Source organism: Lycium barbarum, chromosome 4 (assembly GCF_019175385.1).
Source record: "Lycium barbarum isolate Lr01 chromosome 4, ASM1917538v2, whole genome shotgun sequence".
NCBI classification, from domain to species: Eukaryota; Viridiplantae; Streptophyta; class Magnoliopsida; order Solanales; family Solanaceae; genus Lycium; species Lycium barbarum.
In genome coordinates, this window is record NC_083340.1 from 108658795 (window position 1) to 108673033 (window position 14239).

Here is a 14239-nt window from a genome sequence, read left to right on the forward strand (position 1 = left end):
GCATTCCTAGATGGTCCTTGGACCATTAAGGATACCTACCTTCAAGTTCGGCCTTGAATTCAAATTTCGTGTCAACAGTCCTAAGGTTAAGAAAGTTAGGGCTCGTTTTGTTAGAAAACAAGTTATCCCGGGATTAGTTATCTCGAAATTGTTATTCCACCCTCAATATGGGATAAAAAAACACTATAATCTCCAGATAACTAATCTCAGGATTATTTATCCCGAGTTTTTATTTCAACCAAACGTGGGATAAGACCACACTAAATTTTTATCGCAAGACTATTTTTGTTTATCCATCACACTAAACGAGCCCTTACAGCAAACTACTAGTTTCAAAGTTTAAATGTCTATCTATGTACTTGCTTTATACTCCCTCCATTTTATTTCCCGTGACATATTTATCTAGGTATGTAATTTGACAAAAGAAAGACAAACTTCTAAGGCGCGGGGTCATCTCAAACATGGCATACTACTTGTGGCTACATAAATGTTGTTAGTTAAATTATTTTCAAATGTAAAAATATTATTTTTTTGAAGCAGAACAAAAAGTAAAGAAAAAAATATGTCATCAAATGAAACAGAGGGAGTAATATTTTATAATCTCCAATCGAGTAAAATTTTATCTCTAATAAAAGATTAAAAACCAGGTGTCCGAATTCAGACCAAAGTCAGACAGGTTGACTACTGTATTCTGTGAATCTCGTCTCTCTTTACGGGAAGATGGAAATATTCTTTAAAATCACTACGACTGGCTGAAACAGTCAAAACCATAGGCATCATGCACTTAGAACACAGATGTGTAATGTCTTCCTCAATCTCACGAGATTTCATCTAGAGGAGTTCATTGGATGCTTGGAAATCACTTTTCTTGAAAATAAATTCGTTTATTAGCAAAATAAACAAAGGTCCTCCCTCCTTCATTTTAAAAACTATCAGGTATTCTAATTTTAAATACTGAGAATGAACATGATTGTTTTCACCCTTTCTGCCCTGGTTTCTGTAGACTTTACAAACAGAAATGTAATGATTTTGAGGGGGGGTGGGATAAGATCAGTTAAATAGCAGCTCAATCATACAGTCCCTCCAGTTCCCAGACGTCAACAAGAAAGTCTATCATTTCCTGTAGATTTTGAAGGTAGGGAATCAACAAGTAGCCATGAAAATACTACATAGCAAAACCATGCTAGTTCAACAAGACTCACAGATAGAGGGATTGGCTGAGGAAAAGGCTTGTTGGTCCCCAGCAAAGTTTCGTAACTCGCATCAAAGCTGCAAACCATGATGGTAGAAGAATACACTTATTACATATATTATTTACCGTTGTATGGAAAGTAAATGCCCTGAAAGCAGCAGTTGTGAAACTACTCATTGAAAGATCAATTGTTTTGAGGATTATGGTAGGGGAAGATGCTCACCTTAGTTTCGATTCTCGAGGTGAAGTACGCTTCTGAGGTGTTTTATTTCCAATCCATTCTTGCCTAGTTTTACTCCAAAGAATTAGACCTGCTCCAGTCAATGTTCGATTAAGCATATTAAAAACACATGTGAAGTACTGATTAGCTAAGATGAAAAAGGAGACTATAGCATCCTACTTCCAAAGCTAGGTCAAGCTTTCTCCAATTAGTGCACTCAGGTCAATGGGATCTCTACATGGGAATAAGCCAAATCTAAAAGAATGAACAGTATATATCTGGTTTTGTCCTGCAACAAGTGCTGATGAAATTTCCAAAGTAGACCCTTCAATAATTTTGAATAAATAGATACATTTGCAAATTGCAATTGCAGGAACTACTTTAAGCCAACCAACTGAGGCAGTGTAAGAAATTTACCAGATAATTCTTTTTTTCTTTCATTATTTTTTGACGGAGCTTCAAGAAAACTATAGCTATGGATCATTTTGAGGTTTTATATCACCTACCATAGGTTAAACTGCATTCTTGACCTTGCCGGACTACTAACAAACTAAGACTTGGATATCCCAAGAAAGGTTACCATTAGTAAAGTATTCCCATGATAGCCAACGAAAGCAAAAGGGAGTGAAATGCACTTGCCATGATTTACAAATTCAGAATTGTTGTTTGCGGTGCTGGAACTACTATGAGCTTGAAGGCCCTGATTTGAAGTACTAATTGATGAGGCGCTTCGTTGTGAATGAAATGCACTATTCTCCATCTCACAAGCACTACTGCTCCAAAAGTCGTCCCTTGAACTGCGTTTCCTCAAGCGTTGACCCTGAACTTTCTGTCCTTTGGATGGCCTATCCACTGAAATAACATGTGGAGGCTTTACACAGCACCCAAGACAACTTCTGCTCTGTTACAATCAGGTTTGCAACCATAATAGATGATTAGCATAACCAGTATTTAAAAAAAAAAAAAAACACTGCGCTGTCAACAAGATATTAAGAAACATATGGACAAAAAACCCCAGAACATTATATATTCCAAATTTGAGATCCGCTTCACAACTACTAGTGCTCACCCCATTCATTCAGGGAAAGGTGAGATCTGTTACACAATGGCCCCTATACCATTGTACAATATGAAGTGGCAAGTCCATGTAATAACTGATAACATCCAAACAATGATTAACTAGTTCTGTTAAAATGTATAGCAAGCCTACTATTAATTGTCTTAAGCAACTTTGAGAATGTTGAAGTGCAGTGTACAGCGTACAAATCATTGGTTGACATAATAAGTCACTCACGAATACTCATAAACACGTTAAAAATCAAGTCATTCATACTCCACAAACAACCTAGAATAGTAAAAAATCTCAAATTCAGGTACTGAAAAGGGATAAGAAAGTCAATCTACAACCCAAAGTGTATAGCTAAATTTTTACCTTTTTTTTTTTAATCTCAAAGTGAAATAATTATCAAGTCTCACATAAACTATAATTAGGCTTAAGACAGTCCAAGTACATATTCAGATCCATTGCTTTAAATACACGATCAAACCAGGGAGTATAAGGGGAACTTCCTTCTTACCTAAAGAAATTGGATATCCTTCTGACATATTAGGCTCAAAGCCAAACAGTCCAAAAAGTTACACCATGTGTTATCTGGTCAAACAGCGTATTTGATGCGATGACAAAGTATTGGAAGTGAATAAAGTTGCGCTATAAGGGAGTGATACATAGATGATACAGTTTAGCTACCTCATGCGTTTGGTTGGGTAAGAAGTGAAGGGTGAGAAGAGAAGTAAACCTGAAATTAGACAGGAAGGTTAGTTCTTTTATAGTCATACTAGATAACAGGAAGCAAATCACCAGTACTCCACCCAAGAGAAGTAAACTATTTGAGTTTCTTCACCCTTTACCCTTAGTTTCACCTTCTCGGAATTAAACAAAGTCAATGATGACATTATTCCCCTTAGCATCATTGAATAGGAGACCTGAGACCCCAATAAAGTTGTTGTCCCACATTGCCTGGAAGAAAACTTTGATAACTAAGAGATCAAAACGGGTCTCAAGAGGAACTTGGGTATCTTATGGGCCATTTTTTGATCAAGTAAGGTAAACTTTCATTTCATCATTCATCCAGAGGATGTAATTCATTACAAAAATCAGTAAGTCTCCTAACAGTTGAAATCTCCTAACTGCTCAAGGAGCTATCTTATGGGCCATATATCTAGGATATCCCAGTGTCAACTCAAAATCAACTTTCAGCTAGCTTCTCAATGTCTAGGGTGTTCCCCACTGTGTCGTGCAGACATATACAAAACATACTACATGTCCAAGTAACAAACGTACCAAACACACAACAAGCCGTCATAATAGAGAACATTAAATTTCCACTTAGATTGAAACTTCAGTGAAGGTGTTAAAAGAGAATGAGGTAGACCTAAAATCACATGGAATAAGTGTGGAAAGGCTTACAGTCTCTTGGAATGATGTAGACTAGTGAAAAGATATGGCACAACGGAAGAAAAAGATCTATTTAAGCGATATCAACTAGTTAGGATTAAGTTTTAGATATGTTAATACGTGTATTTCAAGATTCATTTAATCTTGTTAGAAAGAAACTTTATGCCCATAAAAGTATAGAGAACTTGCAGTTTCTTTTATTTTAAGTTTTTATATTATTTTATATAATATTGGACAGAGATGAGCTTACATGGAGAGACATATATCTTGATGATTCATATAGCTAATCCAATTTGATCGGGATTGATTCAATGTTGTTTTTCTTGTTGTCAATTGTCACCAACAAAGAGCATACAACCTAGAGCTTAGAAAATTGTACGACGAATGCAGGGATAAATGTGACCTTTTAAGAATCACAAATTTTGGGAAAGCTTAAGATGGGCTGACAACAACTATACTTCAACCCCAAACTAGTCGGGATCTCTGTATGAATCATCAATATCCACTCTGCTCCATCTGAGCCATTTCATTCCAATACTGGATAACTTGTCATTCGAAACAAATTTGGGGTTCCTGAAAGACAAATTATTAAATACTGAAAAGAATAGGCCCAATTGGAGCATGGATATAGAGGATTCCTATAGCCAACCCCAACTAGTTTGGGATTGAGACATAGTTGTACTTGTTCGTTTGGGATTGAGACATAGTTGTACTTGTTCAATAGTCACCAACCTTCCAAAGTTCACTTGGCAATATAGTACAAAAACATCAAATTCAACTCACGTTTATATTTTATTTAAATCTTACATGTTCTTCACAGAATTCATTACATCGATTTTATTTCTCATTCACCGATGCTCTGATAATAAGTTATTGAGTATTGCTAATTGCATTGTTCAGGAATGGATCAGGTCATCTTCTATGGTCTCGAATCCTAGCAAGGTGGACTTGAAACTAGTTGTAATAACAGGATTTTCTTCATTGAAAGATTAAGATTTCAGAGGCCTCTGCTAGAAGCACCAACTCCTTCTCCAATATCCAAAGTAGAAAACAAAGCAATAATATGCTGCCTGAAGTGTTCATATCGTCATCGTTCCAATCAAAACAGTAACACTAGGATATAACCAACGTGAAATTATCTTAAAACTGCAACAGTGAAGTAAAATCCAATTCAGTATATCATTGTAAAAGATAAGCTTTCGTCATGAAATAGTGTAGCTTGTATTGCTACTTAAACAAATTTCTAGACTCGCATTCGACTCACTTGTTGTATAGCAGTATAACCCCGAAAAGGCACATTTCTTTGAGAACAACCTGTTCAAGGTGATCAGTGAATTATGCAATTCTTTTTCAGCCTTTGGGTGCTTAAGTATTTTAGTATCATTAAACAGAAGAAGATAATTTGCATCTTATAGCAAAAAGAAAAATGCCATCAAAACTTTCTAGAAATAGAAAGGGAATCCTCAATCTACTGTACACCAAAATTTGAGACACACCACATAAATAAACTCTTACATTAAGAAGTGCCCTCCATGTCTCCTTCAACTTTTCCATCATCGTACCAAGGATGGCTCGAAGATATTCTCCAAGAAACCCAAAAGCAGAACACAAAGGAATACTTCGAAAACGTGCCTCTATTTCAATCCTTAAACAACATATATTATACATGGCTAGAAGCAAAGCATTAGATACTGTAGCCAACAAGACAACTCCGTATAGAATATAACATTCTAGCAACAAACTCCCTCAACATAAAAAGCAAAGCATAGGAAAAAAAAAACACAAAAGAAACAGAAAAAGAACCACCAGCTCATCTTCTGTTTTATTCACCATTATTGCTTGCTTAGCCTGTAAGCAAGTACCTCAGATTCCAAACCCACCAAATAAAACCCAATTATTGACCAATAAACCAAGAAAGCATTCCAAAAAGCATTATTAACAAGAGTTACAACTTTACATTCATAGTGTCACTTATTTAATGTGTGTATGTATTACTCGCTCCGTCTCAATTTATGTGACACTCTTTTTTTCTTAGTCAGTCCCAAAAAGAATAACACCATTTTATATTTAGCAACAATTCAACTCTAAAATTCCCATTTTACCCTTAATGAAATGATTTCTAGCGACAAATTTTTTCGGCTTGTTTTATTAGACCACAAAATTTAGAAGTTTTCTTTCTTTCTTAAGCTTTGTGCTCAGTCAAACACCCTCATATAAATTGGGACGGAAGGAGTAATAATTCAATTTTGATTTATAACCACAAATTTTTCCATGGCTTGTTTAGACCTAAGTTTCAAAAGTATCTCATTTCTTCTTAAACTTTGAGTCCAGTCAAACACCATCATATAAATTGGGGAGGAGGGAGTACATAAGAAAGGTGATCTTAGTGCCTACAACCTCAACTAATCTACTAGGCAACCTGCTACAGCCACCAGCACAGAAAATAGATAACCGTCTTTATAAGAGTATGCTCTTTGTAAAATTTCCCTTTCTATAACAGCTATGTTCTTTTTTAAAAGTAAGTAATAATCAACCATGGTTATCAAAAAGATTGGAACTGAGAACTCCAGGTATTTTCTAGAAAATACAGAAGCACCAATCTCAAAAAGGGGGAACCAAAATGTTTTATACTATTAAACAAAAATTAGTACAGAAATACACATAGAGAAAAAAGAGATAGAGAGAATCAAATTACTGACCCCATGCAAGCAAAGATATGTGAAATCCAGGAGGCTAATGATCTACAAAGTTGCATTTACAAGTGAAATAAGCAAATGGGTATTTGTCAAAGCATCCATTTCAACCTCTGCACTTCCAATACGGAAATAAAATTCATCTTTACCTGCACTTTTACCTAAAAAATTCAAACTTTATACAAATTTACACAGAAAAAAAAGGGGAAAATCTGGGGTTTTGTTACTTACACTTTTTTTTTTTTTTGGCCTTTCTCTGCAATTCTTTGGTCTTAAGCAATGAACAAGAAATAAGGAAAAAAAGAAAATTTCTTAGTGGGTTTACTTTCTTCTTATTTTTGTGCTTTTTTTGTTTTCTTGATGTTATCAAAAGTCAAGAATGGAGATGGGGAAAATTGTGAAGAAAAAGAAGGGGGCTGTGCAATCTTGCTGGACTGGTGCTAATGGAGGTTGGTAAAATGTCTGGGCTCTGGCCCCCTCAGAAATTTTATTCAATTAAATGACATGTTTGCCCTTTCAAAGGTTCCATTTTAGAAATGTACAATATGATCCTAGTTGCCTGCTTTGAAATTTGGTCCTCTTACATTCTGCCTATTTTTTTAATGGCCTAAAAATCGACTTAATCGATCGAACAGTATCATATTAAATTGATTTTTAGGTTTTTTTTAATAAAATCGACGGTTTTTATAAAAATTTATAACCGTACCGAATAATTGGGTTGGTTTTTAATTTTATAAAAATAAATCGAAAAAATACCGAACCGTACCGAATAAATTTATATGTGTAAAATATATTCTATATATTAGATTCAAATATAATAAAATATTAAAATTTTCGTCTTGGATACTTAATGTTAGTACTCTCAGTTCTTGAGTCCCATCTTGATTGATTTTTGCCCCCTTGTGCGATATAAATTATACTTTTTGTCTTTGTTTAACATTGTTTTACACTACCGTAAAATAGTGAGATCAATCTTTATTCTTGTCGTCTTTCATGTTTTCTTGATTCATCACCTTTTAAAAAGTAAAAAGGTCTAGAAGTTTTGCCAAAGTCCTATAGAAGTATGCATGATATCGTGTCTTTAACTTTTACTAGTGACTATGACATGATGGTGTTTTGTTAAAAAAACTGAAAATTCACCAAACCGTACCAATATTGAAGGGAAACCGATATGATGGGACGGTTTTGAAAAGTCTAATATTGGTTCTACAAAATGAGATAACCGAAAAATTGGTATGGTATAAATTTTATAAATTAACCGACCGAACCGTACCATTGACACCCCTAGCCTAATGCATATGCGGCCCACTAAACTTGTCTTTTTTTTTCCATTTTAGCACATCAACTAAGTGTTGTTCTTATTGAACCCCTGAACTCGTCCTCAAGTATGTCTACTAAACACATCCGACTTACATAGTATTCCATCTTCAATGTAGCAACATGTTAATATATATTTTGATTTAATTATGCCATCTTTTAGCTAAGATTAGCAGCAATTGAGAGGAAAAAAAATAGTAGCTCTTAATTAAGCTGGCACTGGAAGAGCAAAACCAGCAGAAACCAATACATCCTTGACCTAAAGAATAGCTTATCACATGTCTAAAATATTACTTCACCTTCATTTCCCCAATTTAATTCCGCTTCTAATAAAAATCAGATTTATGGGGTTTGATAGAAACACTTGAGGATGAGTTCAGGGGTTCAATAGGAACAACACTTAGTTGAGGTGCCAAAATGAAAAAAAGAGGCAAGTTTAGGGGGCTGCATATGCATTAAGCCTTTTTTAATCTATTTTTATCCAATTAAAAATGCACCATTTATTCCATTTCATTATGCCTGGCCACTAGGAAAATGACCGTTAATATATGTGAATGTGTTTAATTGGACACGAAGTAAGAGTGTGATACTAGCTAGGAAACTCGAGATGGCTTTTGCATGTAGTTTTTACTCCTTTCCTCTCGCAAAATTGACTTATTGGCTTTTTAGTATTGGGTTATCGGATTAACGGTTGGTGAACGGATTAAAATTTCATAGTTAACTGTTTATCGGAGTGAGGGCGGACTACTCAATTTTTTTTATCCGCTAACCCGTTAAGAATTATCATATTTACAATTTTAGTCCTAGATATATAAAGTATCTATGGAAACCCCTAAAGCTAAAGTCATTCAGCCTTATTTATCTCAATTACTTCCTTGTTTTGAGCAGATTTGGAATTTCAGCAGTAATGTAACAAAGTTCCAGCTTTTAAGGCAGTAGTTTCAACAATTATAATATGTCTTTTACTAGTAATTGGGATTATGTTTATTACTTTGAAGAAACTTTGCCAACTATTCAACTTCTAAATCCTCATTTCACATTTTCCTAAACTTGCAGTAAGGTGTCTGACTCTCGTATAAAGCAGTTGTGCAAATTAGAAGTTGTGATTTTGATTTCGTCGGTGGAAGTTGGACTACATGTTGTGATTTTAATTTTTTCTGTCCTTTTGATTTAGCCGATACGCCGCCCGATAACCACCTGATAATTGTTAACCTGATATCAAACCAATCGATATCTTATCGGTTGGCTAGCAAATTAGTACATTTAAAACCCAATAACCGATAAGTCGAACCATTAAGTGTAATAATCTGCCCAATCCGGCCGATAAGCAAGCCTACTCTCAATATATGTGAATGTATTTGATTGGACACGAAGTTTAAAAATGAAAGAAAGATGTTTGAAACTTGTGGTCTAAAATAAGACATAAAGTCTTTGAGTTTATAACAAACATACGGAAGTTATGTTATTATTTATATCGGAAGGATCAATTCATTTTTTCCCTATTACATTTACTTCAAACAAATATGGAAGATTCTACTTTTAGGCACATGAATGAACAATCAATGAAATTGAAGGCCGAGAAACTATCTCTCAGAAAGGCCTTTTCTACTGCAAATGAGATTGACGAAGAGGTCTCTGCGTACTGGAAAAAACTGGGTTTCTCTCTCTATGGGAAAAACATTCCTTCTCCAATAAAGGAGTGGAATGAGGCAGGATTACACCGGATTGGTTGCTATCACGTATAACTGAAATGAATTTAGAAAATCCGATGGCTATACAAGCACAATCTCTGCCAGTCATTACATCTGGTAGAGATCTCATTGGTATTTGTGCGACAGGTTCTAGTATGACACTGGCCTATGTCCTTCCAATGTTGAGACAAGTTGATCAAGAGCCTCTTCTTAGATATAAAGAGTGCCCTATTGGGATTATAATTGTAACGACCCACGGGTCGTTATGTGCCTTTTGACCATTTTTCCCCTGTTGACCAATTCCCGAGATTATAAAGTGTTTCTTGTGAAAAATGAAGGATTTAGAATCCTTAAGTGAAAGCATTTGACCTACAGTTGACTTTTGGATAAACAGACCTTTTTCGAATTTTCGTCAATTCCGTGAGGTCTAAAGGGTTGATTATGACTTAGCAGGATGGATGGTTCGACTTCCGAGGCATTTGGTTGCGGTTTGGGTACTTGGTTGGAAACTTGATTTTATTTGTTTGGGGGTTGACTTGGTAAATTAGACTTCCATTGGAGAATCCAAGGCCGCGGGTGTGTTCGTAGCATATTTTTATGTGTGTGTGCATATCTAGTTTGTGTACAGGGGGCCTCGAATTGATGTCGGGATTTCGGGACAGACTTGCGAAAAACCAGATTTTGCTGATCTGGTGTGAACGCCACGGCGGGCTTGGTGTCGTTGTAGTGGGGCCGCCATGGCGAGTTTTGACCGCCATAACGGTGGCATGGAATTTCTTTGATTCCGCCATGGGGGATGGTCTTACCGCACAGTCCCGGCTGCCACGGCGAGGGATGGCCTTTAATGATTTCCGCTATAATGGAAGGCCTGATCGCTAGCTGTAGTGGATCGACGGGACCAGAAACTCATTTTATATTCCTAAGGTCGAACCATTAGTTCAACACTTCTAAAACTTAATTCTAAGAGCTTGAGGAGGTGAATATTGAAGAAACTTGGTGGTATCATCTTTGGGGGTAAGTTTCAACCTATTATCTTGCTTATTTACCTTTCTTCTTTGAGTTTCCATGGTGGTTTAAGGTCCTAGAGTGGTGGGTGATGAGACCTAGGCTCTTAATCATGAAACCCTTAGTATAAATTGATGATTGTTGATTAATTTACTGTTTATATCATCTAAGTTTAGATTAACACATTCTAGGGTTGGATTGCTTGATAGTCTAAGAATCTAATTATGAGACTTGGGGTTTTACCCAAATTTGGGGGTTTTGACTAATTGATGAAATTGAAGGGTCTAATGTGATTAGAAACCCATGAATTTAAGGATCATGATTGTTGGGACTATGGATAAGGTAATTTCACCCTTAATTTTCCATTTTGCCCTCGTGACTCGTTAGGGTTATTTTGGACATTTTGAGTAACCTTTCCCGAATTGATTTCTCGTTCAATTAGTTGGTTGTCGTGGTCATTTACTTACTTGCGATGTTAGTTACTGGACTACCATCGTTCTGAGGCTCTTCGGAAACAAAAGGCTAGTATAGAGTAGTTCGTGGCTACTGTTCTGCATTCGAGGTAGGTTATGCCTTACCTTAGTTAGACTTTTATTAGCGAAACGTATATATTGTGTAGAATTGAGTGGAGAGAGCATGATTAGGTCTTCGGACATGATGTTTGGTTGGACATTACCTAGGTTGATATGACTTCTGATTATGTGGGCTTGTCGCCGTTATTTACGCATTGTGATATTGTATTTGTATTCGTACTGTGGTGATTTGGGATGGTATTCTATTAGGTCGGTTGATTGTGGCTTGTTGTCCTGTTATTGTGATTAGGCTTGTTGCCTTAATTGTTGTGTTGTGATACATGTTGCACTCATTTCTCTCTTGTTGTGTCATTTATCATCGGAGAACGGAAGAATAATCATATTAGGCCTGAATCGTGTTGTATAATTATATGCATGGCATACATTCTCATTTCTCATGTATATTGATATCGAATTATGACTTGGTACTAATGATGATACATGAGAAAATGGAGCACTTTAGTGACACCAGACTTAGTTGTGAGGTGTACTTGTTATATTTGCAAGTAAAGGGTGTCATAGACTCTTTATGTTGATTGAGATGGTTTGTATGATTCATTCCATAGTTGAGTTAATTTATCTAAGTCCTGATATGGCTTATGGCATTGTGACTCGTACTTTCATTGGCATTTGATTTCATTTATTTATCATGCTTACTTTTGAGTTGGTGTTTCATATTGGGGTTCTAGACTTGAACCATATTTTGAATACTCACTTTGCATACAATATATGTATATAAGACACATCTGACAGGGGGTGAAAATGTGGCTTATTTGTGAACTCATGATCCGAGGTATATTTCGAAGCGAGGGGTATATGGACTTCGTGGGTCCCCCATGGGTCATCACTATTTAGCGAACAATGCCTTTAGCTTGTGCGTACAGGTTTGAGGTATTTTGCCAATGCATTGTATTGCATAACATTGCATTTTATTCTGCATCATCATATGGCACTTCACGTCTGATTTGGTATGGTTTATTTGTATCACTGTGGTGGCATAGATTGGATTATGGACTGGGTCAAATTGCAGAGTACGACTTTGCCTAGGTTCAAAACTTGGTTTTGTAATTATCGTTTGAGATTATTGAGACTCGACAGACTTGTGGTTCAGAAGTTTCATCTTAAGTTGTGATTCGGTTATGAGATATTCTGTGACTTTGGTTTGGGTATTATGTGCCTATTTGCTTATCTTGTTGATTTTATGCTTATATGCGTGAACTAATCTTAGTCGGCCTATGATGCTTACTCAATACCTGTTGTTTGTACTGATGCTACTCTTTTTGTACTCTTCTTTTGAGTGCAGATTCTGTTACACGTTCTATTTCTGATCCTCAAGAGTGCTTCTCGAGACGATGTTATTGGAGACTTAGGGTGAGCTACTGTCAAATCTGTAGCCCGAGTTTCCATTCTTTATATACTTGTCATATATTTCCAGACAATATTTCTTTTGATGTTATGAGCCTTGTATGGCAATATTCAAATATTTCTTGTTATATATTCAGACCTATGTGTTTATTAGTAGCTCTTGTGCTGACTTAGACTAGATGCCTTGGGTAGAAGAAGTATTCCACACTTATTCTCTTTTAATTGATCTTGAGATTTATTATTATTACATTGTTCTTCCGCATTGATAGATTGCATGTTGGGTAAGGGAAGGGTTCGCCTACCAAGATGGGAAATGGTAGGTGCCCGCACGACTAAGCGATTTTGGGTCGTGACTGTAATGGCTCCAACTAGAGGACCTTTCATACGAATTAACGTTGTCGTAAAAATGTTTACTCACAATCTCAGGTTTGTTAGTATGTATGGAAGGAACGATTTTGCTAATCAAATTTATGAACTATCAAAAGAAGCCCATATTGTTCTTTGCACTCCAGCTTGCATGAATCGTAAGCTCTATTTGAATGGTGAAAAATTGATGAATCAAGCTGACATGATGTTTGACAAAGGATTTGAACCTCGGCTCAGAGAAATCGTTGGAAGGACCCGAAAAGAACGTCAAATCATTCTTTTCTCTGCAACCTTTCCTCGCAAATTAGAAAGTATGGCTCATGGAGTATTGTCTGATAATCATGTCAGATAATTGTACGTGTTAAAAGTACTGTCAACAGTGACATAAAACAGACGATTGAAGTGATTGAAATAGCAGAGAGATTCAGTAGACTTCGTCAGTTAATTGGGGAATGCAAACCCAAAGGAAAAATGTTGATATTTGCGAAAACAAAGTAAAAGTGAGATGAATTGTGTTCAAAGGTGTTCCATGCCTCTCCCTAATAGGGATATGGGTCAAATTGAGCTTGATTCCACCCTTTCTGATTTTTGTGGTGAAAACTCTAGCTTGTTGGTTTCTACTACTGTACTAGCCAGAGGAATCGATTTAAAAAATGTGATTTCGATCATCAACTATGAAGAGTACGTCAATAGGATTGGAAGAACAGGTAGAGCCGAAACCATAGGATTTGCCATTACCGTCATTTCTGAAGAGGAGGAAAAATTTGCCCCTTACTTGCTGGGGTCATTAAATCATGCTAAAGAGGTGGTTCTCGATCGCCTGGAAGAGCTTGCACTTGGTTTCAATGCCAGGGTGAAGCGCGGTGAAGTCCAAGCTTATGACTCTGGATATGGGGGCAAGAGTTTTGAAGTAGGAGAAGATTTTTAGAAAGATAGTGAGTAAACAGGAGAGAAAAAATGGATTGAATCATGAAATTTTTATATTGTCAATTCATTGTCCGAGCTTTTTGGAGGAAGAGAGTAAAAAAAAAAAGGAAAGAAAAGAATAGACTTTTAGAAACATAGTGAGTAAATAGGAGAGAAAAGAATTGACTGAATATGAAATTTTTGAAATTGGCAGTTTATTGGCAGTTTCTTTTTTTAGGAAGAGAGTAAAAAGTTAGAATGAAGTTCCGTCTAAAAAAAAAGAAGGATCAATTAAAATTAATAAGATGTTAGGCATGTGTTTGCAATATATTACTTTGAATTTTGTGGTAAGAAACTATATTTACTAATACAATATGAAGATTTGACTAGTTTAATTCAAGGTCTAAAATATTTCTATAGTTAAAAAAGAAAAAAAATCTTTCTTCATTCTTTTATT

At 35.8% G+C, this 14239-nt stretch overlaps 2 protein-coding genes across 6 annotated transcripts; one reads left to right on the forward strand and one right to left on the reverse strand.

Annotated features, from left to right (window-relative positions):
• Positions 1-568: 568 nt before the first annotated feature.
• Positions 569-7051, reverse strand: LOC132636211 (uncharacterized). 5 transcript variants are annotated; one of them, XM_060352941.1, is made up of 7 exons: positions 6792-7051; positions 6567-6709; positions 5383-5512; positions 2052-2313; positions 1416-1503; positions 1203-1269; positions 569-1120 (listed from the first exon to the last, which is right to left on the reverse strand). In XM_060352941.1, exons 2-7 carry the CDS (start codon positions 6620-6622, stop codon positions 1067-1069), a joined length of 657 nt encoding a protein of 218 aa, XP_060208924.1. In that variant the 5' UTR covers positions 6623-6709; positions 6792-7051; the 3' UTR covers positions 569-1066. The 5 variants fall into 5 exon arrangements, with proteins under 5 accessions (XP_060208924.1, XP_060208923.1, XP_060208925.1 ...); XM_060352940.1 differs by having other exon boundaries at positions 6567-6714; XM_060352942.1 differs by having other exon boundaries at positions 6567-6721.
• Positions 7052-9400: 2349 nt separating this feature from the next.
• On the forward strand, positions 9401-13804 carry LOC132637649 (DEAD-box ATP-dependent RNA helicase 45-like). Its single transcript, XM_060354711.1, has 6 exons — positions 9401-9605; positions 9716-9813; positions 12449-12516; positions 12937-13120; positions 13225-13370; positions 13483-13804. The coding sequence occupies exons 1-6, from the start codon at positions 9401-9403 to the stop codon at positions 13802-13804; spliced, it is 1023 nt and encodes a 340-aa protein (XP_060210694.1).
• The last annotated feature ends 435 nt before the right edge of the window (positions 13805-14239 follow it).